The sequence below is a fragment of the Gopherus evgoodei genome, chromosome 24 (genome assembly GCF_007399415.2).
Source record: "Gopherus evgoodei ecotype Sinaloan lineage chromosome 24, rGopEvg1_v1.p, whole genome shotgun sequence".
NCBI classification, from domain to species: domain Eukaryota; kingdom Metazoa; phylum Chordata; order Testudines; family Testudinidae; genus Gopherus; species Gopherus evgoodei.
The window spans coordinates 540424-568337 of record NC_044345.1 but is presented as its reverse complement, the minus strand read 5'-3'; the positions used below and the strand labels follow the sequence as shown (position 1 = coordinate 568337).

Here is a 27914-nt window from a genome sequence, read left to right as displayed (position 1 = left end):
AGAATGATATAAAATTTACATGGCACACATTAAATGGATAAAAAACCTGTTCGGTCTCAAAATGTAACTGTAAACGAAGAATCATCATCAAGTGGATGTGTTTACAGTGGGGTCCTGCAGGGATTGGTTCTTGGCCCTACACTATTTAACATTTTTATCAATGACCTGAAAGAAAACACAAAATCATCAGAGTTTTCACATGACACAAAAATTGTGGGCATGGTAAATAATGAAGAGGACAGGACACTGATTCAGAGCCATCTGGATTGCTTGGTAAACTGGGTGCAAACAATATGTGTTTTAATATGGCTAAATGTAAACTTAGGCTATACTTACAGGATGGAGAACTCTTAAGCAGTGACTCTGAAAAAACATGGAGGTTCTGGGGGATAATTAGTTGAAGTTGAAAGCCTAATGTGACACCATGGCCAAAAGACCTAATGCATGCCTGGGATACATAAACAGAGGACTCTTGGGTAGGAAGAGAGAGATTATTTTACCTCTTTTTGGCACTGGTGCGAATGCTGAATGGAATATGTGTCCAGTTCTAGTGCCCACGATTCAAGAAGGATGTTGATAAATAGGAGAGGGATCAGAGGGTACGTCTGCACTACGGGATTGTTCCGATTTTACATAAACCAGTTTTATAAAACAGATTGTATAAAGTCGAGTGCACGCAGCCACACTAAGCACATTAATTCGGCGGTATCCATGGTCTGAGGCTAGCGTCAATTTCCGGAGCATTGCACTGTGGGTAGCTATTCCGTAGCTATCCCATAGTTCCCGCAGTCTCCCCTGCCCCTTAGAATTCTGGGTTGAGAGCCCAGTGACTGGTGGGGCAAAAATCATTGTCGCGGGTGATTCTGGGTAAATGTCGTCAGTCATTCCTTTCCGGGAAAGCAACGGCAGACAATCATTTCACACCCTTTTCCCCTGGATTGCCCTGGCAGACGCTATAGCACGGCACCCATGGAGCCCGTTCAGCTTTTTTTTTTTTTTTTTTTTACAGTCACCGTATGTGTACTGGATGCTGCGGACAGAGGCGATACTCCAGCGCTACACAGCAGCATTCATTTGCTTTTGCACGATAGCAGAGACAGTTACCAGTGGTTCTGTACTGTCTGCTGCCGGTGTAAATTGGCAATGAGATGACGGTTATCTGTCCTTCTGTGCTGTCTGCTGCTATCATGGGGGCCCCTAGCTGAGATTGGCTGGGGGTGCAAAGGCAAAACTGGGAATGACTCCCCAAGTCAATCCCTCCTTTATGGTTTCTAAAAATAGAGTCAGTCCTGCCTAGAATATGGGGCAAGTGTGCTAGAGAACCAGTGTATCAGAGAGCACAGCTGCTCCGGGTCAGATCCCGCAGAAATGATGAGCTACATGCCATTCATGGGGGGTGCCTCTGCAACAACCCCACCTGTTGCTTCCCTCCTCCCCCAACCTTCCTGGGCTACCATGGCAGTGTCTCCTCCATTTGTGTCATGAAGTTATAAAGAATGCAGGAATAACAAACAGTGACTTGTTAGTGAGATAAAATGAGGGGGAGGCAGCCTCCCGGTGCTATGACAGTCCAGGCAGGACATTAAGCGGTGCGGGGGAGAGGAGCCCAGCATCCCGCTGCTATGGTAGTCCAGGCAGTACAGAATCTTTCCTTTACACAGGAAAGGGAGGGGGCTGATGGCGCTCAGCCCCCAGTTGCTATGATGAGGACGGTTACCAGCCGTTCTGTACCATCTACTGGGAATGACTGAGAACCATTCCTATTTTCACCCAGGCACCCCCAGCCAGCCTCACCTGAAGCCAGCCAGGAGCACTCAGGGGTCGATAACAAAGATGGTTACCAGTCCTACTGCACCGTCTGCCACCGGGCAGGGGAGAGGAGCGAATACTGCTCTTCACTGCTGCAGCATCGCGTCTACCAGCAGCATTCAGGACATAGGGTGACATTGAAAGAAGTCAAGAAACGATTTCTTTCCCTTTTCTTTCACGGTGGGGGGGGTGTTAAATTGGCGAGCTGTTCCCTCAACCACGCTGGACAATGTGTTTGACCCTACAGGCATTGGGAGCTCAGCCAAGAATGCAAATACTTTTCGGAGACTGCTTGGGACTGTGGGATAGCTGGAGTCCTCAGTACCCCCTCCAGGAGCATCCATGTGAGTCTCTGGCTTCCTGTTACGCTTGTCCCGCAGCACTGTGTAGCCTGGAGATTTTTTTCAAACACTTTGGCATTTCGTCTTCTGTAACGGAGCTCTGATAGAACAGATTTGTTTCCCCATACAGCGACCAGATCCAGTATCTCCCGTACGGTCCATTCTGGAGCTCTTTTTGGATTTGGGACTGCATGGCCACCCGTGCTGATCAGAGCTCCACACTGGGCAAACAGGAAATGAAAATCAAAATTTCACAGGGTTTTTCCTGTTTACCTGGCCACTGCATCCAAGTTCAGATTGCTGTCCCGAGTGGTCACAGTGGTGCACTGTGGGATACCACCCAGAGGCCAATACCATCGATTTGCGGCCACAGTAAGCCTAATCCGATATAGTAATACCGATTTTAGTGCTACTGCTCTCATCGGGGAGGAGTACAGAAACCGATTTAAAGAGCCCTTTATATTGATATAAAGGGCCTCATAGTGTGGATGGGTACAGCGTTAAATCGGTTTAACACTGCTAAAATCGGTTTAAACGCGTAGTGTAGACCAGGCCAGAGAAGAGCATAAGAATAAGGATTAGAAAACATGGCATAGTGATAGGCTTAAAGAGCTCATTCTATTTAGCCTAAGAAAGAGAAAGTTAAGAGGCAACTTGATTACAGTCTGTATCTACATGGGGAACAAATGTTTAATTATGGGTTCTTCAGTCTTGCTGAGAAAGGTCTAACACAATCTAATGGCTGGAAGTAGAAGCTAGACAAATTCAGACTGGAAACAAGGCGTAAATGTTTGTCCGTGAGGGTAATTAACCATTGCAACAGTTTACTGAGTCACGATAGATTCTCTGTCACTGAATTTTTAAATCAAGATTGGGTGTTTTTTAAAAATATCTGCTCTAGGAATTATTTGAGGGCATTACTCTGCCCTGTGCTATACAGGTTTGACTAGATGATCGCATTGGTTCCTTCTGTCCTTGGAGTCTATGAATCCATGTAGGGCATGGCGAGGTGCTATTTGTAGGGATGTCCCAGTCCAAAGCTGGCCTGGGAGGAATCCCTGGCATGACAAAGACAGACAGACAGGGAAATTCCAGTGGCTTTGAACCTCCTGGCCAGCTCAAGTCAGGATACAGGACACAAGGGACCCTCAGTGCTGCTAGTTCCACTAACATTTCCCATTCAGACATCATCTGAAGACACACAGCAGGAAGTGGAGTGGCTAGAGTGCCCTGATATGCCAAGGGGATTGCCACCATCCTGGGAGCTGGCTGTATGGGGCACAGAGGGCAAGCATGCCGAGCCAGACACAGGTCCAGGAATTCAGTACCTGGGCAACAGTTGCACCTGCCTCATGGCCACAGATCATCATCCATCCTCTTGGAGAGCAAGAGAGAGGAGCTAGAAGGAAAGCGTGGCCCAAATGCAGCCAGTCCCCACCCAGCCTCCAGGTTGCCAGACTGATAGCACAGGGCTTGGTAGGTCAGTGCATAATGTCCAGGGCAGAACTCTGATCCCTCTCAAGCTGCAAAGGGGGTTGGCTGTGTTGCTACCCAGGAGGCTGAGGGCAGGGCGTCAGGCTGGAAATAGGGATTCTCTCCCGGACCTCGCTGGGTACAGGGAACAGGTTACTCACTCAGATCCAGCTCCTGCTTGCCCTCAGCTGGACGCTGATGGCCGGCACGGTGGTGTCAGGCTTTCCTGTGCTCAATCCTGGATGCTCATTGTGTCACTGCAATGTGATAAGCTGCTGGTTGAGCAGCACTGTTGGAGACAGATTAATGCTCCCAGCCCAAGCTCCTTAAATTGGAATCAGGACACGAAGATGACTCAATGTCACCCCCTCCCTCACCCAAGTCTCAGCTCTCACCAACTCCAGGTGAAGCTGAGCTTTTCCTTTATCCTTCTGAGTGATGACAGGGTGCTAGGCTAGGGCACAGTCTGTCATAGCCAGATGATGCATTAGCAAAGCATCCTGCATGAGGGCTCCTCATGCATCGGTTCCGTCTTTCCCCCCAGTCCCCTATGAGACTTTCCCTGCCAAGCACTTAACCAAGAACTAACATGAAGATTCCACTATGTTTGTGGCTCCAGTGGGAGATAGCTCAGTTCAGACAACTCCTTCTGCTGTGCAGCTGGTAAAAGAGCGGAGAGGAACAGAGAGACTAGCTCAGCAGCAGAACAAGTGGCTATGCTGTGAGTTTGGGTAAGGAAAGCTCTTGTTGGGATGGCCGCCTGCAAAGGGATAGCTACAGCGCACCTAGACAGTTTTCCTGACAGCCATCACTAATACAGTCAATACCAATACATCCTGTGGGTGAGTGACACACTCTGGCAAGACCTCAAACAAACACTCAGGCTCACTTGGTGCAGACGTTAATGAGCCTGGGACACTTTAAAAATCTGGATTTGTCACAGCAACCTGGGCTTAAAGTCTCCTTTTTTTTGTCTTAGGAATTGGCTGCCAGCCCCACACCAGAGCTGGCGGCATTTCATATTTAGCACCTTCCAACCACAAAACACTGATCTTGAAATGAGGAGGCTTTTCCAGAGGAGCCAGCACATGCTCTGCTGTCCCCTGGAACAGCAACTGACGTCTCCAATCTTCTTACAGCCAACAAGCCAGGCTGGAAGACCAGGAGCCCTGCTGCAGTGACCTCTGCAGAGGTGCCAAGTCTACTAGGTAGCACATGGCAGCTACAGAAGGCACAAGAGCAAAGAACAATGCATAGGAAGTCCATCAGAGGAATGCGGACAGGAGATGGCCTCACTGCTTGGAATGGCTCACCCTCAGGAAGGAGTTCTGGCTGCAAAACTGCAGAGCCGTCTGTCCCCAGTCCGGTCTCCAACCTATAATTGAATCAGAGTCACACAGCAGTAACTCTGAAACAGGATTGAGGCATCAGGGCTTATAGCTCAGATCCAGCTGCAACCCTCACACCAAGAGCAATCCTTGGCAGGTGCGTTTTTGGGCACCAGTCAAGCATTCAAGATTGGAATGAGTTTTACAGGTGGAAATGGGTCAAGCAGAGCAGAAACCAATACAAGGATCCTATCCCCTCAAGTATCTTCTTGCTGGGACAAAGGACTCCCATCCATCCTCTGCAGAAGCAGAGTGCAGCTGATGCACAACATCAGGGCCCAAAAGAACCACCAACAGTACATTTACTACCCAATATAAGACAGCAGCTGAACCTCCATTTCCAGGGAATTAGCAAAGATCTGGGGGTTAGAGTTATTTAGGCTAACGTCCCATGCACCACATACCCCATCTTCTGGGATGCGGGAAGCAGCGCCTCAATCCCAGGGCACCGGAAAATGCCAAGATGGGCCCCCACTAGTCTGGACGCAGACTGGGAGGAAGGCCAGAAAGTTTAATTGACTTCATATTTATTTTCACAAAGACTGTACAAAATTCATATAAAACTCTGGTGCGGGGATGGGCTATGACATTGATCCAAAAAAATAATTCCCATGCAACCCCACCAGCTTCATAACTTACAAGGAAATGGATGAGCTACAGACAGCCGGGAGCCCTGGGGAGGGCAGGAGGAGAGAACAGGAGACAAAGCAACACATGAACAGAGGTATTCACAGCATGGACGTAAGAGGCCCCCTCCCCTAGGAGTAATGGCAGCAGCAGGGGCTTGGGTCCATGGAGTTCAAAGGCAGATATAGATTTGGGTATTTACAATATCTCACATATCAACAGTTTTACATAGTAATAAAAAGATCCAGGGGGTTTTGTTTGGGGTTTTTTTGTATAAAAAAAGCACCAAGTGTCCGAATAGAAATCACATAGGCCTCCACGGGGGCTAGAATCTGAGGACAGACTGGGCACCAGCAGTGTCACCGGCTGATGTCTCGGCTAGAGTCCCAAACTTTTGTGCTTGGCTCTGTTTTCAGCATGTCGAAGAATGGGTGTTTGAGTGCCTCAGCCAGAGTGATGCGCTTTGATGGCTCATACTCCAGCATGCTCTCGATGAGGTCGAAGAGATGGTGGTGGTCCTCAGCCTCAGAGGTCAGGTATCTCTGGGAAGATGAGGGGGAGAGACACAGCATGGCCCACCACCCACACTGCAGCACAGCTGGGAGCTCCCAACACGCTTCCGGGGCAAAGAGCCCAGTTAGGGATTGGGACCTAGAAGGCCCCAAAGTTGTGGAGCATTCTAATGAGCACGTGTTGTCCAGTTCTCATTTCTCCTTCGCAGGCACCTCCCCCAGGGCTTCTCAGCCCCCAACCCCCTTCCCAGCCTTCTGGCTAAGCTCCCATCATTGCCTTTTCCATTTCCTGTCTTAATCTCTAACTCAGTTCTGGTTTCCATCAAGAAGCCATGTGGACAGAGCCTTTCAGTGGCTCCCAGCAGGCTACGTTCACAGCCCTGCTGGCTACACAGAGTCCAAATTCTCAAGAGCTGGGGCAGGCATTAAGAGTTCCCGTGGGAAGGGAGGGGTGCCCCAGCTGGGAGCCTTACCCGCAGTGGTTTGCAGTTCTCCCGGACATAGCGGCCTGCGGAGGTGTTCTCGTCCCAGTCCAGGCGACCATGGTAGAAATATTTCTGCTTCCTGCCAGAGTAAGAGGTGACACAGAAGGGTACGTCTATACTGTGTCTTGTCTGGACACGATAAATCGATCCCCAAATCAGCGCCCATACTCTACCTCGGCAGGAGTAAGCGGAGTCGACAAGGAAGCCACGTAGTCGACTTGCTGCTATGAGGACGACCAGGTAAGTCAAACTAAGATACTTTGACTTCAGCTACGCGAATAGCGTAGCTGAAGTTGTGTATCTTAGTTTGAACCCCCCTGCTAGTGTAGCCCAGGCCTAAGTTACAGCAGAAGGGACTGAGCAATGAGGCCATAACAGCAAGGAGCTGGAGTGGAGACCCCCTGCCTCCATAGAGACTCAGCCACCCAGACAATACGGGGCGGGGGTCACAGGCATGCTCGGCCATTCTACTCCAGAACAGCACTGTAAACAGAGCCGATTCAGTAAGGAACCTCTGAGCCCGAGCCCGACATCAGCAGGAACTACCACAGGGAAATGAGGCAAGGAGAGCAAATGGCAGGTCCTGCAGCATCCTGCCAGCCTCTCTCACCTGGTCTTTCGGATCATCCGTGAAGGAATCGGACCCAGGATCCTCTCCATCATGGCCAGATGCTCCCGGTTGTCATGAGTCTGGAAGAGACACAGATTGGCCCAGCTCATAAGGGGATGTCATGAAGCAGACTCGGACTCCTGCATAGCTCGGGGGATTCTCCAGCTCACTGGAGCTAGGATGTCTCAGCCTCTTACTGCAGCCACAGAATGAGTGTGGTTCCTGGCTGCCAGCCAGTGCCCAGTGCACTGCTGACTGCAGCACCAGAGGACACCAATGATCAGGAGAACCCACTCCCAGGTGTGGATGTCCCAAAACAATAGTGGGAGAGTGCCAGGATTTGATTCCATCAGCTTGAAGCTGATGTGGTTGTGGAGCAAAGACGTGAGTCTCACCTGGAACAGAGTGAAGCCCACATAATACTCGAAGACAATGCAGCCGATGCTCCACACGTCACAGGGCTGGGTCCAGCCGAGTTCTAAGAAGCAGAGAGGTTATTACCAGAGGGAAAGAGCAGTCACTGCACAAGATCTGCCAACCTCCTTTTCTATAAGCTGCTGCCAAAGGAAACTTTTGCCTTGACTGACCCTCAGCATGCTCACAGCCTGTACTGAAGCCAGTGCGCTGAGCTGTGCATCTGCTGGCATTTCTAGAAAAATGGCATGGCAGGCAGGCAAACAGCCCATAGCTCAGCGAACAGAGCCCGTGGTGCCTACTCAATGTGATCCCTGGGAACTTAGGGGCCAGCACCCTGCGGCCCAGCACGCAGAGCCAGCAGTACATACCCAGAAGGACCTCTGGGGCTCGGTAGTGCCTGGTGGAGACAATGGTGCTGTGATGCTCATGATCAAACGTTGCACTGCCAAAATCAACCACTCTGATGGCCGTGCTCTTCACGCTCCGCTCATCTCGCTTCTTGGAGAGAGAAGGGACCACTTACACAGGAGTTTCACCAGGCAGCCTCAGCCCCTTGCACAGCAGGGCACCACAGAAATGGATCGCTTTGGAGGAGCATCATTAGGCCTGGCACTTGTCCTTCCACTCCTGCCCACCCACAAGCGCAAAGGCTGCTCTCACCAGCTCTCAGAGCACCGTGGGGCCACTGCTGTCTGTTTACAGAAGATGAAGGCAACTCATGTGATAACTGGGCCCTGAACAGACACAGGAACCCTATCAGTCCCATCCCATCCATCTCCCAGGGGCAGGAGACCGACATTGCAGAATTGTTCCCTACAGCACAATTCACTAGTGCTCCCACCAGGAAAACGGGTGCCCCCCACTCCTTCCTATCTGATTATAGGGCCAGGGGAGGCCAGAAAACCTCACAGGAGGCACTTAAGGTGAGGGCAGCCCCTTTACCTTTTCCAGATTATAAGTGAGTTCATAATCCGAATTCACAAAGAGGATGTTCTCGGGTTTGAGGTCCGTGTGAGTGAGTTTATTGTCATGCAGAACTGGGGAGGAAAACATGATCAGAGTCAGAGTCCATTAAACCCAGCTGACACTGACACCAGTTGGCAGTGGTCAGTGAATGTGGTTTACATTGTCAGACACTGCTCCAGCCCAGGGTGCAGGGAACTGGAGCTGATGGGCTCCACACACAGAGCTGTGGGACACAGAAAGAGAGGGTACCCAGATCTGTGGCACCTCTTTGTCCCCATCCCACATGATTACTGCTCTTACAGAGACGGGTAAAGGAGGGTGGGTTCACCCCAATGCACCATTTTCCTTCTCTTGGTAGGCAGGGAGGGCTTGGCCTTGGAATCTGCAGAAGGGAGCCCCTTCTAGTGATGGGGTGCCCTGGACCTATCAGATGCAGAGCTGGCACAGGTGTGGCCCAAAGATCCTCCCGCCTCATCCTGTCAGGGAGGGGAGCGGCTGCCACTCACATTTCACAGCCTGGCACACCTGGTAGGCCATATGCCGCACTTGGTGGATGGGGTAGGGCAAGTAGTTGTTGTCCTTCAGAAAATCGAAGGTGCTGAGCCCCAGCAGCTCAAAGGAGATGCACATGTGGCCATGGTAATCGAACCAGTCAAACATCTGCACACACAGGCTGAGAGGAGACACTTCTGTTAGAGACGGTCCTAGTCCTCCCTGGCCATTCCCCACCCCCCAACAGGGCACAGAGCAGCCAAGACTGACCTCAACCCTACAATACTTTGAATAATGAACTCAGGACCCCAGTGTGGCAGACTGGGATGGCACTGCCACCCCACACCCTGCCATGGGCTGCCAGGCAGCTCCCTAGCAGCTGGAGGGCATAGGGGCTAGGATGACACTGCTTCCCTGGCCCCACCACAGCAAGATACTCACTTCTTATTCTCTGGATCCTTCTCATTGATTTTCTCCAGCACGTTGATCTCCAGCCGAGCAGCCTCTTTATACTTCTCCACGTTTTTTATGATTTTTAGGGCGACGCGTGCGCCCCCTCTGGGGAGAGGAGGGAAGAAAGCAAGGTCACTGTGGAGCTCAGCCCATGCCCTGGGGAAGGGGTGTCATGGACTAGCCAGGTCCAGCAGAGATTTTGGTTGGCTGGACAGTGCAGGCTGAGATGGTGGGTTTATTCCACTACAAACAATCACAAGACCCACCATTGTATCCCACACCATATGGGATCAGCAGTGGGTGCCTACTGATCCACACTGGATTTGAACTGGAGTCCAGGAGGGAGGGGGCTCGTCTCCCCATAAAAGCTCCAGCTTTTACACACACATTCAGCTGGTTGCCCACCCACCGTGCAAGCCCAGTCAGCACGCTTACCTCCGGTGATCCACACACTGCACCACTCTGCCAAACGTGCCTTCCCCTAAGGTGCTAATAATCTCATCTGAGAGGGAGAGAGAGAGAGAAGGCAACATGAGGGAGTGAGCAGGACCTGGGTGCAGCGCATACACAAGGCAGAGGAGAATGCATTGCAACACCTAGCCTGCACACAGCTTGAGACACCAGTGCAGCAGAATGCTGACACCAGCTGCACAAGGCAACTGCCCTAGTTCCCTGGTATTTTGGTAACAATGCAAAATAGAAAATTAATATATTTAACGAAAGGGAAGGAGGGAGGGAAGGGGGTTTTCTCTTTAAAAACAATGAAAATAAAACAGAACAGAAAGATAAGACAGATCTGCGACTGCGATGGGAGCTTAACTAGAGAGCTAAATTATGTTACGATTCGGCTGTACATCTTTCTTGTAGCCAGTCGCCGACGCGATAGATCAGATGCCCCTCGTCGTCGTCCTCCACACTCTTGGCCCTTCTGCTGCTCTGTCGACTCCGCTGCTGGCCCAGGCAGACAGGGAATTCATCATTCACCAGCCAATCAGATTTTCAAACCAGCGCAGCAGCCAGCGTCACACATTGGTTGGTTTGGAAATTCACATGGTTGTTTGAGGAGGGGTTGCAGGAGGAGATTCCCAGCCAATTCATACGGCACAGAGGAATATATAACGATAGGGATATTGCAAGGGAACATGTCAAGATACAACACACTAGCTCAGAAAAGAAAAAAACAGTTTGCTTTTCTTTGCAGCAAAAAAAGAAAAAGGAAAAAAAAAAAGAAAAAACCTAAAACAGCCCCCCCCCCCGAACCAGTGCAAGAGCGAAGACCAGAACAGGGGCGAGCGGAGGGGATGGGGTAGTGAGAGGGAGGGGCCAGCTGCTCTCACTTCTCTGGGGCTTTGGAGAGGAGCAGTGCTGACGTTCACGTCCTGGGTCAATGCCAAGAGAGCACACAGTCACCAGCCAAGTGTTCGGTGACCACAGGGAGGGGCTCACATCAGCCCCACATCAGACACCAAGGAAAGGCAGCAGCAGATGGCGTACTGGGAAATCCGTCACAAGTAAAGAGCCAAGCTGCCCCTGCACAGACATGCCCACCCTTTTCCAACAGGCCCACCCCCCACCAACAGCCTTCCCCACCCCAACACAGAAGGAAGAACTAAGAGGTTTACAAAGCACAACGTCGCATCCAGAACCAGACAGACCTTGTGAGTAACAACCCCTGAGGCAGATCAGAGACCTCTTCATTGCCCTCCCCTAACCAAACTGGTCCTGGAGAGACTAACCCCGCAGAGAAAAGGAGCACAAAGTGGAATGGCCACAGCCTGGGATGAGGTCAGATGAGAGACTTGCATCAGAGAAGAGAGAGTTCCTGTTTTCAGTTCTTCTTCAGCTAAGTAACCCCACACTTGGGAGCAAAGAGCCAGCAGCCTGGAGGCCCCATCTCCAGCCCAGGACTCCCATCCTAGTCCTGGAACAGCCCTGAACATACAGCCAGGACACCAAGTGGAGGCAGAGAATCTTGAGCCTACAGAAAACGGAAGGCAAGCAGCAGCGTAGGCAAGAGGAAGAAGGCTGGGGACCCTACACTGGAAAAAGCCTGTTGCCTCCATCTGAACTGATTGGTGCACATGCCAAACTGTTTTGCCATAGCCCGCTGCACAACATCTTAAATAGCCAGGGGCCACCCAACAGAAGCTAAGGGATGGTTCTACTGCTCAGACACAAGAGCTGAGCACCCCAGGGACCAGGCCTCCTGCTACAGCACCACTCCGGTGGGGATGCCAGGCACTGGGGCTGCAGGGGCCAGTCCTTCAGTCACAGTGGTACTGAGCTCTCTGAGGCAAGGACCATCTTATCACTTCCATGCTGCCCTGCACAGAGACCCTGCTGCTTGGTTGTGGCCCTTAAGCAGTACTGTGATACAAACAACACACACAACTACAACAGCAGCACCCTACTGGGGGACAAGAGATGGGAACGACAGTCACAGCGTCACCGCCTGGGGAAACAAGAGGTGGGGGCTGCACAGACCCACATGGGTTGCACTGGGCCCCATGGGGTGCCCAGCTCCTCTCCTGGCTTCTCCTACTGGAGGGTGGGTAACCCAAGAGGTGCCCGAAAGCTGCCTGGGCCCATCAGGCTCAGGGCAACTGCTGCACTGGTGCATCAGGACGGCGGATGGGAGCAGCTGCCTGCACTAGGCTTTTCTATGCATTTCACAAGCTGAGTCTGAGGCTGTGTAAGAAAGTGAGTGAGTGTCCTACTTACCAAGCGCGCAACCTGGGAGAGAAAGGTTACAGGGAAAGATCTGGAGTTACAGGGTACTCACCGATGTGGAGCGGCTAAAGGACCGGCTGCGGCGCCGTCTCCGCCTGTGCTTATTACGCCGGCTGCTTTTGCAGCTGCGGTAGCTGCCGTCATGGTCCCGGGAGCGCCGGTATTCATAGGAGTGGCAGTACTCAGTTTCATAGTAGGGTTCCCCGCGTTCACGGCTGTAGTCATTCCGCCTGTAGCTGTCACAATAGCGCCTGTCATAGGCTCTCCTGTCCGAAGAGTGGTCGTCATAGCTGGGGTGAGGAAGAAGAGTAATTGGAACATGACTGGGCCCAGTTGGAAAGCAGCAGCAGCAAGCCCCAGCTTCCCTGAGTTCAGGCTTTAGTGACTGCTCACAGGCTCCCCCAGGAAGGACTAAAGCAGCTCTCCCCACAGCCCCATTGGCAATAGTCCTCCAGACACCATCCTATGCCTGCTGGCATCAGTGCACTTCCCCCAGAGTGACTGGCAGGGAGCAGCCGGTCAGTCTTTCCTCCAAACTGGGGCACCAAACTTGCCAGGCCACCTGGCTGGCAGAAACTGAGCTGACTGCAACTTCCTTCAGTGCAGTTACAGGGGTGCAGCCAGGTCCCAGCCTGCCCCCAGCACTCACCTCCTGGAGCGAACATGGTAACTGTCTTCCCGCTGGTGCCGCCGGTCATGCTCACTGCTGCTTGACCGGGACCGCGTTCGCCGCCTCTTGTGCTTGCGACTTCTGTAGCGCTCGTGATAGCTGCCTCGGCTGCTGCGCCCCGATGAGCGGTACCTTCTGGAGTGAGGCATCTAGAGGAGAGGGCAGAACCAGCAAGTGACCTCCAGGGTGTCTGACAGCAGAGAAAGCCTGAGTGGAACTGACCCCAGACAAGCATCACACGGAGCAGCAACATGAAAAATTGTCCAAAAGAGCAATGGGTCAGAAACCAACCTCCCCCCATGCCCCTTTGGAAGAGGTGACAGCCCCCCCCCCCCCCAGGAAGGCCCCTCTCTGTCAGCAGTACAGGAGTTACCATTTCACCAGGCTAGCTGCTGCCCCAGGACACCTCCCAGAGACCCATCCATCCCAAAGACAGCAACACCAGCTGCTGCGAACACGAGTACAAGCCCTGCCTGACTGGGGCTCTGTCTGGACTGTGCTAAGGGCTGTTGGACCACACACTGAATTGGGATGAAGACTCCAGCTCCAGACTTAGTTGCCAGAGAGCTCTCTGCCCTAAAGAGCTCCTGGGTAAGTATGACACCAGCGAGTGTGATCAGAATGCATTACAAGGCCAGCATGGCCCCAGGAGAGAGAGGAGAAAGAAGCTGGCTGGTCTCTAAAAACCTCTCAATTCGCCCCGCAACCCATTTTGTACTGAAATATTGTTTTTCTGACCAGCTCTGAGGGGTGGAGTGTGCTGTGTGCACACGCAGGGACACCACGTCACATGGTTATGGGAGACTGCAAACAGGGGCAAGGACAAGGGTGCAATAGAGACAGCTCTAAAGAGAAGCCAGTGCAGACTCAGTTGCATGTGACACTGATGGTGCAGCGAGAGGGGAAGGCAAAACGGTCAGCAGTGTTCTGAGCATGCTACATGGGAGAGGCAGCTTGCAGGGTGTTACTGCAGCAGGTCAAGGGCAGAGATGAACTAGGCCCAGTGCAGGGTGTGGGGGAGCGAGGATGGAGAGGGTTCAGAATCCTCAGCGCTATACTGGACATGAACATCCGCCTAGATCTGTTTTCACTTTGGTCTGTTTCCTCATTTACATTTCCCTTCCATCTCACCGCCCCCCAGGAACGGATGCGCACAGCAGGACTCAATGAAATGCCATGCACGGAAGAGGACATTGCTTTTGTCCAGCAGAATTCAGAGATACTGGCCTCTCCCTCTCAGATTCTGACAGTTTCCATTTGGGGCCTACACCCCCCATTTATCCAACACATGGCATCGGCAGCCCCAGGAAGTTAAGCCCAGCCTCTGGTGTCAGCTCTACATCAATGGAGAGTTCATCAAAAACACCCCCAGTCTCTCGTATTATCTCTAATCAGAGCCTCTCTGAGTGAAGGCAGCTGGAGGGGGCTCTCTCAAATTCTGCCTGCACAGGGATAGGTTGCAAAAGTTACGGGAACTCACGAAGCACCTCAGTGTCCTCTGGAAGGGACAAAGCCCCAGGGACATGTCAATGAGGGGTCCGGGTGCTGCAGGCTGGAAGCGTTGAAGAATACAAGCAAGTCTGGGAATCACAGCATTATTTTTGGTTCTGGGCACAGGGTGTGACGTTCTGGGCACCCAGGGCAAGGTCAGATTCATGTCCTCAGAGGACCAGGACCAGCCAGCTCCATACCAACACAGCCAAGCACTTTGCTTCCATCAAGTGAGCTTGTTTCTATCAGCTGAACTCAACAGTAGAAGGAAACTTTCCAAACAAGGAAAGGCGAGGATGCCTGGGCTGCTCACTTGTCTCTCTGAACTGGGCCAGGGGAGGGGAAGATGACTATCCAAGTGTATCAAAGTACCTCTGTGCTGGAGCAGAGCCCTAGGCTGGTACACATAGACTCTCTGGTGACAGGATCCATGCTGCTCTCTCCTTAGCAGAGTGCCTTTTTCCAGCAGAAGGGTCTATACTACTCCCCATCCCCAAGTGAAGAGGCTTTGGCTACTGCTATTCTAGTGGCAGCATCTGCATGTTCCACCCCCAATCAGTCCTTCATTTTGTAATGAGCACACTCAGAAACAGCCAACATACTCTGGAGCCCCACCGGCTTTGCTTTTTGGATCTTGGAAGGAGGCAGGTGAATGAGTGCTCTGGGTGCTGCTGGCATCTGGCCCAAATGCCTAGCGGAAGCAGGCAAGCTCCAAGGGGAACCGTCTTGGGATACTGGCGTGCAATACAGCAGTAAGCAGGCCTTGTGAACAGGCCCCATAGGACCTGTACAGCAAGGCAATCCCATGCCTCTTTGGGCACGCAGACACATTCCCAGTGTAGGCCAATTAAAATGCTAACACTGGGGACTTCCCTGATGCCTTCTTTGTTCACTGGCTCTCAAAGTTCAATCTCGCATGTCTCCCACCCCCCAAATGCAGGCAATAATCATCTCCATTTTACAGACAGGAGAACTGGAGGGACGAAATGCCTTAAGTGGATTGTACAGCCACTGAGGCAGAACCCAGGAGTTCCAATTCTCAGTCCCTCTGCTCTTGCCACCAGACTGCACTCCTTCCCAGAGCCAGGAAGACAGCCATGCCCTCTGCCCCCCCCCCACTCTTGCTAGCACCTCTAGATAACTCTGGCTCTGAAATATTAACTAGTAATTAATTGCTGCTGCCTGGTCTCCTCTGTCAGCATGTGAAATTAGAGCTCCCATCACCCACTACTGCTCACTCACATAACTTATTCATCCCAAGAGTCACTGGTCCACCTGGCTCATTCCTTGTACTTGCAACTTCACTGGTATTGAAAGCAGGTGCACAGAGACATAAAATGGCTTCTGGTCAAAGATGGTGGAGTCGCCTCCTTATGAGTAAGTAAGCTAAGATATGGAGGGCAAAGCCAGGCCTCCCTGGGCAACCCACAGCTCCCTCCCTGCTGGGTAGCTTGGACCGCAAACAAACACTTCTGAAGCCAGGACAGGAGACACAGTTCAAAGGCTGCAGCACCCATTTCACAGACAGGAGACACATTTCTTGTCTTCAATAAGAAATCAGCATTTCTGAGTTTCATCCTGGCAGCTATTCAGATGCCAAGTGATGCTCATTACAGGAAACCCAATCCAAGACCAGCATTAATGCTGGCTCACAAACCACAGCATGGTCACTGTAGAACAGTGGGGCTTCCTCGGAAAACGACAGCAGCCAGCAGAAGCCACTAAACAAGGTGCCACTCTCATGAACTGATATCGATTTTGAGCTAGCATGTCATATTCCCACTCACTGTGCAGTTATAAAAACCAGCAGAGAGATTGCAATGGAAACAGCAACCAGCTGCTGCTGATAGTGGTCCCTTCAGGGATCAATGCCACCACTGTGAGCATTTATACTGGGCTTTCCAAACACCACTGAATTAATCTAGACACCCCAACAGACAGGAAAATGTCACGGTTCCCATCTACAGACAGAGAAACTGAGGCACGGGGGAAGGCGAGTGCCATGGGCACAAAACAAGAGAGAGCTAGAATTAGAGCCCCACAATCCTAACTTCCAGACCTCTGCTCTGATCCCACCCCTGATCCCTGCTCCCAGCCAGCAGTGAGCTCTGCTGAGTGCCCCACCTGGCCCTGGATCAGGCTGCAGAGTGACCCAGATCATATGAACACTGAGCAGCCAGCAGGAAGGTAAAGCTGCTGGGTGTGTGCCTGCCACTGGGACAGGGTGGGCTGCTCCTAGAGACAGATCATAGGAAGCACCAGCCCTGGGATCCCAATATTTTCAGCCCTGGCACCGGAGAATTAGAAATGTGGCCCCACCGCCTGCTCCCCACAGGCACCTGCTCCTGTCTGGGGGCAGCAAGACATCAACAGCAACGCCTGCTAGAGACAACCACCCGAGTCCCCCTGCAGAGCTGCCAGCCCCCGCCCTGTCCCTCCCGCACCCCCAAAACTGCCAGACCCCCCCCCTCGTCCTTCCCACACCCCCTCAACTGCCAGACCCCCCACCCAGGCTGCCAGATACCCCTGTCCCTCCCGCACCCCCAAAAACTGCCAGACCCCCCCCTCGTCCTTCACACACCCCCTCAACTGCCAGACCCCCCACCCAGGCTGCCAGATACCCCTGTCCCCCCCGCACCCCCAAAACTGCCAGACCCCCCCCTCGTCCCTCCCGCACCCCCAAAACTGCCAGACCCCCCACCCAGGCTGCCAAACCTCCCTGTCCCTCCCACACCCCCAAAACTACCAGACCCCCCCCTCGTCCCTCCCGCACCCCCAAAACTGCCAGACCCCCCACCCAGGCTGCCAAACCTCCCTGTCCCTTCCGCACCCCCAAAACTGCCAGACCCCCCACCCAGGCTGCCAAACCTCCCTGTCCCTCCCGCACCCCCAAAACGGCCAGCCGCCCGGCCCCCCCCCACAGGCGAGCCCAGGCCCGACCCGCACCCTCCTCGCAGCCAGCCCGGTGCGCTTGTCCCACAGGAAGTCCGTGTTGGCGGCCGTGGGCCCCCGGCGATCCGGGCCCCGCTCCCCGCCAGGCCCCGCGCCGGGCCCGCCTCCGCTCCCTCCGGAACCGGGGCCTCCCGATCAGGCCGCGCGCGCTCCCGAGTCCGCGGGGGCGGGCGCGCACGGCGACGGACACGGAGCCCCGCCCCTACGTGGTACGGCATAAGTGACGACCCCACCCCGCCCGCATTGCGTCACACAGGTGGACCCGCCCCAGACCACCACATCTAGAGCCCCGCCCCCACTTTCCTACAGCCCCCCCATTTCCGTGTCCCTGCAGCCCCCCACCTCTATACCCCCACGTTCCTGTGTCCCCACAGCCACCCATAACCCCCTCTCTGTCCCTGCAGCCCCCCACCTCTACAGCCCCCCCATTTCCGTGTGTCCCTGCAGCCCCCTATAGCCCCACTTCTGTGTCCCTGCAGCCTCCCACCTCTATACCCCCACCCCCACGTTCCTGTGTCCCCACAGCCTCCCATAACCCCCACCTCTCTGTCCCTGCAGCCCCCCACCTCTACAGCCCCCCATATTTCTGTGTCCCTGCAGCCCCCTATAGCCCCACTTCTGTGTCCCTGCAGCCTCCCACCTCTATACCCCCAGCCCCACGTCCCTGTATCCCCACAGCCTCCCATAACCCCCACCTCTCTGTCCCTGCAGCCCCCGACCTCTACAGCCCCCCATATTCCCTGTGTCCCTGCAGCCCCCTATAGCCCCACTTCTGTGTCCCTGCAGCCTCCCACCTCTATACCCCCACCCCCACGTTCCTGTATCCCCACAGCCTCCCATAACCCCCACCTCTCTGTCCCTGCAGCCCCCCACCTCTACAGCCCCCCATATTTCTGTGTCCCTGCAGCCCCCTATAGCCCCACTTCTGTGTCCCTGCAGCCTCCCACCTCTATACCCCCAGCCCCACGTCCCTGTATCCCCACAGCCTCCCATAACCCCCACCTCTCTGTCCCTGCAGCCCCCGACCTCTACAGCCCCCCATATTTCCCTGTGTCCCTGCAGCCCCCTATAGCCCCACTTCTGTGTCCCTGCAGCCTCCCACCTCTATACCCCCACCCCCACGTTCCTGTATCCCCACAGCCTCCCATAACCCCCACCTCTCTGTCCCTGCAGCCCCCCACCTCTACAGCCCCCCCATTTCCGTGTGTCCCTGCAGCCCCCTATAGCCCCACTTCTGTGTCCCTGCAGCCTCCCACCTCTATACCCCCACCCCCACGTTCCTGTGTCCCCACAGCCTCCCATAACCCCCACCTCTCTGTCCCTGCAGCCCCCCACCTCTACAGCCCCCCATATTTCCCTCTGTCCCTGCAGCCCCCTATAGCCCCACTTCTGTGTCCCTGCAGCCTCCCACCTCTATACCCCCACCCCCACGTTCCTGTATCCCCACAGCCACCCATAACCCCAACCTCTCTGTCCCTGCAGCCCCCCACCTCTACAGCCCCCCATATTTCCCTCTGTCCCTGCAGCCCCCTATAGCCCCACTTCTGTGTCCCTGCAGCCCCCCACCTCTATACCCCCACCCCCACCCCCACGTTCCTGTGTCCCCACAGCCTCCCATAACCCCCACCTCTCTGTCCCTGCAGCCCCCCACCTCTACAGCCCCCCCATTTCCGTGTGTCCCTGCAGCCCCCTATAGCCCCACTTCTGTGTCCCTGCAGCCTCCCACCTCTATACCCCCACCCCCACTTCTGTGTCCCCACAGCCTCCCATAACCCCCACCTCTCTGTCCCTGCAGCCCCCCACCTCTACAGCCCCCCATATTTCCCTCTGTCCCTGCAGCCCCCTATAGCCCCACTTCTGTGTCCCTGCAGCCTCCCACCTCTATACCCCCACCCCCACTTCTGTGTCCCCACAGCCTCCCATAACCCCCACCTCTCTGTCCCTGCAGCCCTCCACCTCTACAGCCCCCCATATTTCCCTCTGTCCCTGCAGCCCCCTATAGCCCCACTTCTGTGTCCCTGCAGCCTCCCACCTCTATACCCCCACCCCCACGTTCCTGTGTCCCCACAGCCTCCCATAACCCCCACCTCTCTGTCCCTGCAGCCCCCCACCTCTACAGACCCACCCCCATCCCCACTTCTGTGTCCCTGCAGCCTCCCACCTCTATACCCCCACCTCTCTGTCCCTGCAGCCCCCCACCTCTACAGCCCCCCATATTTCCCTGTGTCCTTGCAGCCCCCTATAGCCCCACTTGTGTCCCTGCAGCCTCCCACCTCTATACCCCCAGCCCCACTTCTGTGTCCCCGCAGCCTCCCATAACCCCAACCTCTCTGTCCCTGCAGCCCCCCACCTCTACAGACCCACCCCCATCCCCACTTCTGTGTCCCTGCAGCCTCCCACCTCTATACCCCCACCTCTCTGTCCCTGCAGCCCCCCACCTCTACAGCCCCCCATATTTCCCTGTGTCCCTGCAGCCCCCCATAGCCCCACTTCTGTGTCCCTGCAGCCTCCCATAACTCCAACCTCTCTGTCCCTGCAGCCCCCCACCTCTACAGCCCCACCCCCACCCCCACTTCTGTGTCCCTGCAGCCTCCCACCTCTATACCCCCACCTCTCTGTCCCTGCAGCCCCCCACCTCTACAGCCCCACCCCCACTTCTGTGTCCCTGCAGCCTCCCATAACCCCCACCTCTGTCCCTGCAGCTCCCCACCTCTACAGCCCCACCCCCACCCCCACTTCTGTGTCCCCACAGCCTCCCATAACCCCAATCTCTCTGTCCCTGCAGCCCACCTCTACAGCCCCCCATATTTCCCTGTGTCCCTGCAGCCCCCTATAGCCCCACCTCTGTGTCCCTGCAGCCTCCCACCTCTATACCCCCACCCCCACATTCCTGTATCCCCACAGCCTCCCATAACCCCCACCTCTCTCTCCCTGCAGCCCCCCACCTCTACAGCCCCCCATATTTCCATGTCCCTGCAGCCCCCTATAGCCCCACTTCTGTGTCCCTGCAGCCTCCCACCTCTATACCCCCACCCCCACGTTCCTGTGTCCCCACAGCCTCCCATAACCCCCACCTCTCTGTCCCTGCAGCCCCCGACCTCTACAGCCCCCCATATTTCCCTGTGTCCCTGCAGCCCCCTATAGCCCCACTTCTGTGTCCCTGCAGCCCCCCACCTCTACAGCCCCCCATATTTCCGTGTCCCTGCAGCCCCCTATAGCCCCACTTGTGTCCCTGCAGCCTCCCACCTCTATACCCCCAGCCCCACTTCTGTGTCCCCGCAGCCTCCCATAACCCCAACCTCTCTGACCCTGCAGCCCCCCACCTCTACAGCCCCCCATATTTCCGTGTCCCTGCAGCCCCCTATAGCCCCACTTCTGTGTCCCTGCAGCCCCCCACCTCTACAGCCCCCCATATTTCCCTGTGTCCCTGCAGCCCCCTATAGCCCCACTTCTGTGTCCCTGCAGCCCCCCACCTCTACAGCCCCCCATATTTCCGTGTCCCTGCAGCCCCCTATAGCCCCACTTGTGTCCCTGCAGCCTCCCACCTCTATACCCCCAGCCCCACTTCTGTGTCCCCGCAGCCTGCATAACCCCAACGTCTCTGACCCTGCAGCCCCCCACCTCTACAGCCCCCCATATTTCCGTGTCCCTGCAGCCCCCTATAGCCCCACTTCTGTGTCCCTGCAGCCTCCCACCTCTATACCCCCACCCCCACGTTCCTGTATCCCCACAGCCTCCCATAACCCCCACCTCTCTGTCCCTGCAGCCCCCGACTCTACAGCCCCCCATATTTCCCTGTGTCCCTGCAGCCCCCTATAGCCCCACTTCTGTGTCCCTGCAGCCCCCCACCTCTACAGCCCCCCATATTTCCGTGTCCCTGCAGCCCCCTATAGCCCCACTTGTGTCCCTGCAGCCTCCCACCGCTATACCCCCACCCCCACCCCCACTTCTGTGTCCCTGCAGCCTCCCATAACCCCCACCTCTCTGTCCCTGCAGCCCCCCACCTCTACAGCCCCCCATATTGCCCTGTGTCCCTGCAGCCCCCTATAGCCCCACTTGTGTCCCTGCAGCCTCCCACCTCTATACCCCCAGCCCCACTTCTGTGTCCCCGCAGCCTCCATAACCCCAACCTCTCTGTCCCTGCAGCCCCCGACCTCTACAGCCCCCCATATTTCCGTGTCCCTGCAGCCCCCTATAGCCCCACTTCTGTGTCCCTGCAGCCTCCCACCTCTATACCCCCACCCCCACTTCTGTGTCCCTGCACCCTCCCACCTCTGTACCCCCACCCCCACGTTCGTGTATCCCCACAGCCTCCCATAACCCCAACCTCTCTGTCCCTGCAGCCCCCCATATTTCCCTGTGTCCCTGCAGCCCCCTATAGCCCCACTTCTGTGTCCCTGCAGCCTCCCACCTCTATACCCCCACCCCCACGTCCCTGTATCCCCACAGCCTCCCATAACCCCAACCTCTCTGTCCCTGCAGCCCCCGACCTCTACAGCCCCCCATATTTCCCTGTGTCCCTGCAGCCCCCTATAGCCCCACTTCTGTGTCCCTGCAGCTCCCCACCTCTATACCCCCTCCCCCACGTTCCTGTATCCCCACAGCCTCCCATAACCCCCACCTCTCTGTCCCTGCAGCCCCCGACCTCTACAGCCCCTCATATTTCCCTGTGTCCCTGCAGCCCCCTATAGCCCCACTTCTGTGTCCCTGCAGCCTCCCAACTCTATACCCCCACCCCCACGTTCCTGTATCCCCACAGCCTCCCATAACCCCAACCTCTTTCCCTGCAGCCCCCAACCTCTACAGCCCCCCATATTTCCCTGTGTCCCTGCAGCCCCCTATAGCCCCACTTCTGTGTCCCTGCAGCCTCCCACCTCTATACCCCCACCCCCACTTCTGTGTCCCTGCAGTCTCCCACCTCTATACCCCCACCCCCACGTTCCTGTATCCCCACAGCCTCCCATAACCCCAACCTCTCTGTCCCTGCAGCCCCCCACCTCTACAGCCCCTCATATTTCCCTGTGTCCCTGCAGCCCCCTATAGCCCCACTTCTGTGTCCCTGCAGCCTCCCACTCCTACACCTCCACCCCCACTTCCCTGTATCCCCACAGCCCTCCTACTCCTATACCCCCACCCCCACTTGTGTCCCTACAGCACCCCATAACCACAACCCCACATAACCCCCACCCCCACTTCCCTGTGTCCCTGCAACCCCCCACCCCTATAGCCCTACCCCCACTTCCCTGTGTCTCTACAGCCCCCACCCTACCCTTGTAAGGATAGCTAAGAGTTTGAGCATTGGCCTGGTAAACCCAGGGTTGTGAGTTCAGTCCTTGAGGAGGCCACTTAGGGATCTTTGGTCCTGCTAGTGAAGGCAGGGGGCTGGACTCTGTGACCTTTCAGGGTCCCTTCAGCTCTATGAGATAGCTACCGCCCCCACATCTCCTACAGTCCCTCCCCCCTACAGATGGTCCCAGTTCCAGCCCCACCTCCCTACATCCTGCCTGCCCAGCTACAGTCCCTCCACCTATCATCACTACAGTCCCCTTGCTCTCATATCTACTGTCCCCCAGATCCCCCACGCAGCTTCTACTCTCTCTCCTGTTCCAAGGCCTCCACATGTCCACTACTCTCCCAGCTCCCCCAACTCCAACCTCCCTTCCACTTACATGCCCTATACTGACTCCATGTCTTGCCCCCCAACACCTGCAGTTCACAATCCAGAGCTGGGGCCCAGTACAAACCCCACAAGGAGCCAGTAAGAAACCTGTACAACAGAATTGATATTGAGACGTGGCCAACACTAGTATCCAGACAGAGAAAACGTAATCCAAATGATGAGAAATAAGCATGGACTTTCCACTGAACAGCAAGGAGAATCCAGTATTGCCATTGGGTCCTTCCTGATGAGCCTTTCCCTCAGGAACCCGCCCTCTTTGGGGGAAGAAGCAAACCAGATTGTAAATAAAGACAAAGGGGCAGGCAGAGCACTCAGCGCTGTCACCTTCCCACAGTGGCTGCTACTGCCTGTGGAGGAGGCACCAGGCACCATTCTGAGGTGCCTTAGAAACAGTAGAAGCTACAGGGCCCTTGAGTCAGAGGAAACAAGGCCCAGCTCACCCGCTGCAGCCAGCATTCAGCCACAGCTTGGAATTCTCACATTACTATTTTTAAAAAAGGTAACCAACCAACCCAGTTTAATGAAGTATTGTTCTGTTTTTTCAGCCAATAACAATTTCCACAGGGCTCACTGAAGACTCAGAGAGGGATTTGCTCCCTTCCCTTATCACAGGGACCAAAATAAGTTCAGACATTCTCTGCTATGGGCACTGTGCAATCAACCAGACAATTCCCAGCTCACTTTCCAGGGGCTGCAAATGTGGGAAGACATTTCCGATGCTTGGATAAATCATTGATGTTCTCCATCCATGAGCACTATGGTGGGAGAGAAAGAGGTTAGAGTCACAGAGCTTAGTCTGCCTAACAAAGTGCCAAACTAACACTGCGAGAACAACCCATTTGTACAAACCAATGTGAACACCTCCAGTACCCACACAGACTCAGCCCTGGGACAGCAGAGCAAGGAATGAGAACCACACCCACCAAGGCATTGCAAGCCTGGGGCTTTCCTAAACAAAGCAGGCTATTTGGATAGCTGACCTGCAGTTTGTCACAGAGTTGGGGGAGACAAGGCCCTGCACCCCCGACTTCCTGCGATTCACTATGACTCTCAGCCAGACAGTAACACAGAAGGTTTATTTAGACAACAGGAACACAGTCCAAAACAGGTCTTGCCAATACAAACAACAGGACCCCCTCAGTCAGGTCCATCTTGGGGGGCCAGGGGAAGCCTGGAGACCTGTCTGGTCTCCCCTCCATTTTCCCAGCCAGCTCCAAACTGAAACTCTCCAGCCCCTCCTCTGCCTTCGTCCCTTTCCCAGGCTAGGAGGTCACCTGATCACTTTGTTCTCCAACACCTTCAGTTGGCACCTTTGCAGAGGAGGGGCCCAGGCCATGAGTTGCCAGGAGATAAGAGTGTCAGCCATTCTCTGTACAGACAGCATCACAGGGGCCCTCTTGGGCTCTGCAATAATCACACACCCTGATCTCCCCACTCAGATACCTAAGAACTGCATAGGGGAAACTGAGGCACCCACACAGTATTCAGAGAAAACATTAAGAACATTCCCACTTCATCACACAGTTTTCCTTCTGTATTTTATACCACGTCAGAGCTGAACCCCTGCCCTCTCCACAGTCAATGACTGTGTCTCTTTCTCCCCCTTTTACAAACGCAGACAGAGCTGAGGCAAGAAATGTCTGCTTTGGTCTGTGGTCTTTATTTCCATTCATCATTAGGGTTAGGTGAAGTCCCAACACACAGTCTCTTACTCTCCCTCATCTGCAGCTAGTCCAAACCCACCCCACAGAAGGATAATTTGGGATATAACTTTCAAGATGTGCAGAATGTGGGTTTAGGCTCCTAGTCGGAGTCACTATGGAATGCAGGGTGCTGGAATGACCCAGTCAGAGAAACAGACAGCTTATGGGAAGAAAACCAGCTCTCTCTCTGTCTCTCAGTGGATGGGTTCTTTGTGAGGGAGATGTTTGCCCAGTCCCAGTGGAATCTCCCTTTGCTTACAGAGTCAAGTTTGGGGTAACTGAAACTGAGTAACTTGCTGTGTAACATTTGCATCTCTGAAGAATCCTACCAATAATTCCAGAGTCCCCTCGCTGCCAGGGCAGGATCAATGATTTAGTTAACAAATGGGCAAACTCTGGGGCAGAGAAACAGAGTGATTTACCCAGGGTCACGCAACAAGTAGTGGCAGAGCCATGAGAGGGTCAGGGGGGCAGCAGGACAGATAATTCCATCCCTGCCATGTTGGGTGCCTGCTGGCCTTGTGCCTCTGCCCAGCACACCTGTGGAGAACCTGCTCTCCTGAGGGTCCTGTTAGGAAATTAAACTGCATGTGGTATTTAGCGGCCCAAGGCTGATCTGAGGAGGTGGGGTATGCACAGGCTACCCTCAGCTGGGGAAAGGGAGGGGAGGCAGCAGGAAGCTCCTCACCAGGTTCTTGTTGACGCTGAGGAGGGTGGCCTGGTACTGGGCCAGTGCCTGCAGGTTCTGGGCCAGTCTTCCCAGCTCCTGGGACAGCTCAGCCACGGCCTCTTCAAAGCCTGCAAGACAGGTCAGAATTGCTGGGGAGCAAGAGGGGAACCCCTCCACCTCCTTCAGCCTCCTTCACCACCCTCCCAGCGTGTGGGGCTCACACTCCACCCACCCCACCCTGTGCAGGGAGCACCCCCCACAGCTCTCTCAACCCCCTTCACTGTGTGGGGAGACACCCCTCTCACTGCCCTCCAGCCCCCTCAGAGTGTGAGGCACACCCCACCCCCTCCGTGCGGGGGGGGCACATCACACCCCTCCCCCTCCGTGCGGGGGGGGCACATCACACCCCACCCCCTCCGTGCATGAGGGGGGGCACATCACACCCCTTCCCCTCCGTGCGGGGGGGCACATCACACCCCTCCCCCTCCGTGCGTGAGGGGGGGCACATCACACCCCTTCCCCTCCGTGCGGGGGGGGCACATCACACCCCACCCCCTCCGTGCATGAGGGGGGGCACATCACACCCCTTCCCCTCCGTGCGGGGGGGCACATCACACCCCTCCCCCTCCGTGCGTGAGGGGGGGCACATCACACCCCTCCCCCTCCGTGCGGGGGGGCACATCACACCCCTCCCCCTCCGTGCGTGAGGGGGGGCACATCACACCCCTCCCCCTCCGTGCGTGAGGGGGGGCACATCACACCCTGTGCCCGGCACTAACACCAGTGCAAACGCCATGATTTGAGACCGGCTTCTCACAAGCGCTTTGCACGGACGGGGCGGGGGGGCGGACACCAGAGACTCCCCCTCCCATCACCTCTCAGCCCCGCCTGGGGGCCCCCGGGCTCCATCCCCCGCCCCGCGCTCTGCAGCTGGACAAGCAAAGGACCCGGCAACCCCGCCCTTCCCCCGCCAAATACTGCACGGGCCAACCGCGTCCTGCCCCGGGAGCCCCCCCCCCCACGGGCCAACCGCGTCCTGCCCCGGGAGCCCCCCCGGCCAACCGCGTCCTGCCCCGGGAGCCCCCCCCCCCCACGGGCCAACCGCGTCCTGCCCCGGGAGCCCCCCCCCCCACGGGCCAACCGCGTCCTGCCCTGGGACCCCCCCCCCGCAAGGCCAACCACGTCCTGCCCTGGGAACCCCACAAACACACACGGGCCAGCTGTGACCCTGCCCGGGGAAACCTCACCCCCAGGCAAACTGTGTCAACTCCCCACCCACACACAGGTCAGCCATGACCCAACCCCCATCACACACCCCCTCAAGGCCAGCCACGACCCCACCCAAAACATGCGCCAACCTGACCCTGCCCTATGGGTCCTTGCCCTGGGACCAGCTCCCTCCCTGCCAATCGTGTCCTGCCCCAGAACCCCCCCTCCAACCCCTGCCCCCACTGCTGCTTGGCGCTGGTTCCTAGGATGAGCTGCTGGGAATCTTTCTGGCCTCCACCCCAGGAGCATCCCAGCCTCGTGGGGATCCCGTGACACCTTTGACCTCTGTGGCTCAAGACACCCCATGGGAGAGGAGGGTGAAGCTGGGCCTGGGCAGGCAGCAGTGGAGACCCGCCTTGTCCTGCCACTCAGGGCCCCTTGCTCCCTCCATGTTCAGTGTCTGCAAGGGCAATACCATGGGGAGGGGGGCGTGACTCCCAGGCCCAGATGGGCACCAGCACCATTCTGTTTTTTATGGCTGGCAGGGCAGCGAGCACCAGGGGCTGGGGTGTGCAGTCTCTTCTCCACAGGCAGGGCCAGCTCCAGGGTTTTTGCCACCCCAAGCGGAAAAAAAAAAAAAGATGTGATCAGTGGCAGCTCCACTGTGCCGCTTTCTTCTTCAGCGGCAGGTCCTTCCCTCTGAGAGGGACTGAGGGACCTGCAGCTGAATTGCCACCAAAGAGCCCAAGGTGCCGCCCCTTCCCCATGGCCGCCCCAATCACCTGCTTGCTCGGCTAGTGCCTGGAGTCGACCCTGTCCCCAGAAGCTCTGGACTGGCCTCTCCTGTAAGCCAGGCTCCAGGGGGTCAGAAGAGGAGTCCCAGCCTTCCCAGAGCAGTCAGTCATGGAGCTCAGATGTGTTACTGGTGGGGCCATGCACATCTGTGTGGGGCCAGGGACTGGCTGGCCAGGATCGGGAGCTTTAGGGGAGCGGAGTCCTAGCATTTTTTTCTGTTGTAAAGTTGGGTGGCAGCCTGCAAAAGGCGACGAAATAGCGTCTGAAACATTGGGGTCTACATTAGCTGTTATCACGCTAGAGAGAGCTCTTGGAGTCATTGTGGATAGTTCTTCGAAAACATCCACTTAGTGTGCAGCAGCTGTCAAAAAGCGAACAGAATGTTCAGAACCATTAGGAAAGGGATAGGTAACAAGACACCAAATATCATAATGACATAAT

At 55.7% G+C, this 27914-nt stretch overlaps 1 protein-coding gene and 1 long non-coding RNA gene across 5 annotated transcripts in view; both read right to left on the bottom strand.

Annotated features, from left to right (window-relative positions):
- Positions 1 to 17507, bottom strand: part of CLK2 (CDC like kinase 2) — a 31548-nt gene extending 14041 nt beyond the window's left edge. The window contains exons 1-13 of one of the 4 annotated variants that reach the window (XM_030541872.1): positions 17411 to 17507; positions 12953 to 13122; positions 12356 to 12593; positions 10428 to 10524; positions 10009 to 10075; positions 9562 to 9678; positions 9135 to 9301; positions 8605 to 8699; positions 8031 to 8160; positions 7641 to 7723; positions 7246 to 7325; positions 6624 to 6714; positions 5522 to 6180 (exon numbers count right to left, since the gene is read on the bottom strand). In XM_030541872.1, coding sequence (XP_030397732.1) covers positions 5998 to 6180; positions 6624 to 6714; positions 7246 to 7325; positions 7641 to 7723; positions 8031 to 8160; positions 8605 to 8699; positions 9135 to 9301; positions 9562 to 9678; positions 10009 to 10075; positions 10428 to 10524; positions 12356 to 12593; positions 12953 to 13122 — 1518 coding nt within the window. In that variant the 5' untranslated portion in view covers positions 17411 to 17507 and the 3' untranslated portion in view covers positions 5522 to 5997. Of the gene's footprint in view, positions 1 to 5521; positions 6181 to 6623; positions 6715 to 7245; positions 7326 to 7640; positions 7724 to 8030; positions 8161 to 8604; positions 8700 to 9134; positions 9302 to 9561; positions 9679 to 10008; positions 10403 to 10427; positions 10525 to 12355; positions 12594 to 12952; positions 13123 to 17410 lie in introns of those variants that run through there. The other 3 variants (XM_030541873.1, XM_030541877.1, XM_030541874.1) reach the window with 3 other exon arrangements.
- Positions 17508 to 23179: 5672 nt separating this feature from the next.
- Positions 23180 to 26480, bottom strand: LOC115639425. Its single transcript, XR_003997662.1, has 3 exons — positions 26345 to 26480; positions 25488 to 25597; positions 23180 to 23851 (listed from the first exon to the last, which is right to left on the bottom strand). It is a non-coding gene; the product is annotated as an uncharacterized LOC115639425 (long non-coding RNA).
- Between the last annotated feature and the right edge of the window lie 1434 nt (positions 26481 to 27914).